This window comes from Leptonychotes weddellii, unplaced genomic scaffold (assembly GCF_054177405.1).
Source record: "Leptonychotes weddellii isolate Sample4059 unplaced genomic scaffold, ASM5417740v2 HiC_scaffold_18346, whole genome shotgun sequence".
Lineage (NCBI taxonomy): Eukaryota > Metazoa > Chordata > Mammalia > Carnivora > Phocidae > Leptonychotes > Leptonychotes weddellii.
In genome coordinates this window covers 1-3,897 of record NW_027768075.1, presented here as the reverse complement: position 1 = coordinate 3,897, position 3,897 = coordinate 1, and the positions used below count along the sequence as shown (strand labels likewise).

Sequence of the window (3,897 nt, the reverse complement as noted above, 5' to 3'; positions counted from 1 at the left end):
AGAAACCCTAGGAAGAAGGGTACACGTGAGCATACGTGTAAATATTTTATCCTTTCGGCTTTTCGAACTTACGGAATGTTGGAAAACACATACAAGCTTTGTTTTTCGTTGTTAGAACTGCTTTCTCTTGACTTGTATGTGGGGATGGGCGGGGATCATACAGAGCCTCAGCTTAAGGCAGGCCCTGGGGGGTTCAGGGGTGGGGGGGGGGCGGGCAGCCTGAGGCTGATTTCCAACTTCCTGCAGCAGCGTCAGCGAAGGTGTCTGAGGACAGAGGCCTGCACGGGAGGTAAGACCATCCCGAGACCCCGACTCCTGCCAGCCAGCGGCCCCTCACTGCCGCTAACCCCCCCCTCACCTCCCCAGGTCCGGTCCGGCTGCCACTGCCCAGGAGGAGTCCTTGTGTAAGGGGAAGCGTGTGGCCGCCCTGGGGGAGGGAGGAGGCGGGCCCAGACATGCGGGTGGGCAGTGGAGGCGGGGGACAGCATCGGACTCCGTGCGGCTTTTTAACATCACTGACCCTCTCTGGGGATCTTGGCAAGAGGGGGGGCCACATTGTTCTGTCCCCACCAGATGAGGTCATGAAAGACACACAGCCTGAGAAGGACACACAGCTGGACAGCCAGGTGAGCTCCCTGTGCCCCTGACCAGGGCATCCCCTGCCTCCCTGCTCACGTGGTAAACACAGTGGACTCTCCGCCCAGCAGCAGGCCTCTCCCTTTAGGAAGCCCACCACTCTCTGCGCTGCTGCGACCCCACTCCCCTGGGCCTCTTCTGATCTCCAGCTGCTGGGACACTTGAGTGGGCGGAGCTGGAGGTTAGGGCTGAACCACCCCCTGGGCCTGTGGAGGCCCAGAGAAGGCGCCTCAACTCCACACAAAGTGGTCCCACAGCCTTGCTCAGCCTTCTGCTTTCTGTTCTTTCCCCAACAACCTGCGGCAGGTTCACACAGTTCACCCTGGCCAAGGAGCTGAGCCAGGGGGCGCTGGGTCTGCCTGTCCCTCCACATTGATGGCCCACCTCAATTCCTGCCTCCAGCCTTGACCTCGCCCAGCATGATTCCCACAGCCAACTACCCACGTGCCCACTCCCTGTGTCTACACCACAGGCATTTCCAATTCACACCCCTCCTCCCCAGATACACTGAAGGAGGGCAAGAGTGGGCTCAAGGCCACTCCTGTCTAGCAAGGTCCCTAGACCCCCAGGGAGTGCATCCTCCCCTCCCCAGCCACATGCCTCCCCCCCACCCAGTTCCAGGCTGCAGTATCTGAAGACCCTCAAGATGTGACCTACGCCCAGCTGGACTACTTGACCCTCACACAGGAGACAAGTACACCCCCTTCCCCCCAACCAGGGGAACCCCCAGATGAGCCCAACGTGTATGCTTCTCTGGCCATCCGCTAGCCCGGGAAAGACCCATACGGCCACTCCAGGGGTCTGGAAGGCTCCCTGCACGGATCCTGGAAGGCACAGGAGCTGCCCACAGTGCGTGCTACCTGAAGAGCCTGGAGGCAGGACAGACCACCATCAACTCCTGGGACCTCGTGGAAGTTGATTGCTTCCTGAATTCCCATCATGGCACAGCTGATCTCACTGTGCCTAGAAGGATCCCCGAGAAACGCCAAGACCTTTAATCACCAAGTGGCAACCTTGTGGTGTCGGGGGGAACCTAGCACTAAGCTGCAAGAACTGGGGACCTTCTGAAGGCTTTGCAGGACCCAGGGCCATCACACTGAAGCTGGGCACTTTCAACTGACCTCAGAGCCCAAGGCCTCAGATGACTCGTGAGCAATGCTGCAGCCCATGAGGGGTTGCTCAATGCCAAGGGCTTCCGGTTTCCTGGAGACCAAGCCCCTTCTCTGCCGGGTACAGCTCTCAACAAGGCAGAGAAAAGGGAAGCTGCTCTCCCTCCTGACCTTGTGTTCACAAACTCCAGAAGCAGGGGGAGGGGAGCAGGGTGCCTCAGCTCTCCCTTCCCAACCACACCAATAAGCTTTAAACCAGCTTGTTCAGTGCTCCCCAACAAACCCCAATTCAACTAGTTCATCCTTACCTCCAACCCAAGGTTCAGCATTTAGCTCCTGCCAACCTTAACCCTGACTTCTTTTTGCCAGGGTCAAGGTTCAAAGGGCTAGAGACACTGGGCTGACCCTCCACTTGCTACTTCCTCTGCCTGGAAAGGAATCTCCCCACCCCCATGCCAATAGCTGGCTTGAGCATTTCCCCTAACACTGGTGTCCCCGCTGAAGTAACTGGTGTATGTTTGTGCTGCTCACGACTGCACCCCTGCCCCAGGCAGCAAGGACACCAGCTGGGAGGCTCCCCAGGCCCCTCTAAGCAGGCAAGGCTCAGAGGTGTGAACTAGCTGGACGGAACCTGGTCAAGGATCCAGCCTGTGCCTCTTCCCACCAGAGGCTGTTCAGAGCGGGGAGGGAGACATACACACCAATAAACACCAGTTCCAAAGGGTTTTGTTTTATTATCTGACTGGGAAACTAGACAATTCACGCCCCAAGGAGATGGAAGGGTGGGCTCAATCCTCCTCTTCGTCATCGCCGGCTCCAGCCCCACCCTGGCCCTTCTTGGCATTCTTCCTCTTCACACGGCCTGGACGGCCGCCCCCATATGGAGAACGCAGGGAGAAGTCAATGTGCTTCTGGGAATCCAGACGGACAATGAAGGACGGGATGTTCACCACCTGCTTTCGGACCCTGGAGAGGGGACGGCAGGTGAGGGGACGGGGGAATAGGGCCCCAGCGGGAGGAGACACTGCTCTCTGCTTGGACTTGGTAGGTTGGTGCTGCAGTGACACAAACCGGAAGGGTGTTCCTGACCCTCCAGCACCCATGTGTTCTGGAGAGCTCTTGAGCATCACCCAACTCACACCAGACCACAAAAAGGAGGGCGAGCTGGTGGCAGCCAGTAATTCCTGGGTCTGAGTCTCCAAGTGCCAGACACGGGGTTTTACTAAGGAGCAGCCTCCCTGTCCTTGAGGCAGCTGAGACTCTGTTCTACAAAATCTGGAAAAGGGCAAATGGAGCACCCAGATGGAAGACCCATCTGCCCTCCCCAGCCAGGTGGAATCCGGTAGTCCCGGCACTCGAGTATCAGACCACGGGCTGTGGTCCACTCGCCAAGTTAACGACGACAGTGTGCGAAGACAGGAGGCAGCTGAATCCACGAACCCACCCACATCAGCTGAGGCCCGACGACTTCTCTCTCAACTGGGCACACCGAGTGGTTACCTGTCTGGTTGCCTGCACGCCTGAAGAAGCCTTCGCAAGGTGTACGGCTCAGGCCGCAGTGACCCTTGCGCTGGGCTACGGGGCGGGGGATGAGGCTGTCCCCAGCACCCCATGAGCTGTTTTCAGGGGTCAATCTGTACCCTCAAGGTGTGTTCACACCTGTCACCTCCGAGGGCTGCACAGGAGGTAAGGACAGTGAACTTAGCATGGGGGATGGGACAGAAGACAGACTCAGGGAGCCCATTAGAGGCGTTACCTGATATGGCGCTGGCGGATCAGCACGCGGGCGTGGTGGATGGACTTGGCCAAGCCCAGCTTGAAGACCTGGGTCTGCAGGCGCCTCTCCAAGAAATCCTCGATCTTCAGGCCCAGGATGTAATCCAGCTTCATCTTGCCCTCATCCAGCACTCCAATGCGCACCAGTCGCCGCAGCAGTGCATTACCTGGTAGGAGGGGAAGAAGTACAGACTGAGGTGTCTGGCTCACTTCAGACTTCTTGGGTTCGAATCCCCCACTTCTTAGGGAGCTCCATTATCATGGAACCAATGTATGGCCACTGTGACTCCTGCAATCCCCCCACAACCCTAAGGCAGGTCACTAGGGCCACACTTACCAAGGAGGGCAAGTGACCATACACACCTCTGTTCTCATC

At 58.2% G+C, this 3,897-nt stretch overlaps 1 protein-coding gene across 1 annotated transcript; it reads right to left on the bottom strand.

Annotated features, from left to right (window-relative positions):
• Positions 1–2,459: 2,459 nt before the first annotated feature.
• On the bottom strand, positions 2,460–3,723 carry LOC145718612 (small ribosomal subunit protein uS4). Its single transcript, XM_081810124.1, has 2 exons — positions 3,502–3,723; positions 2,460–2,711 (listed from the first exon to the last, which is right to left on the bottom strand). The coding sequence occupies exons 1-2, from the start codon at positions 3,633–3,635 to the stop codon at positions 2,534–2,536; spliced, it is 312 nt and encodes a 103-aa protein (XP_081666250.1). The 5' UTR covers positions 3,636–3,723; the 3' UTR covers positions 2,460–2,533.
• Positions 3,724–3,897: the final 174 nt, after the last annotated feature.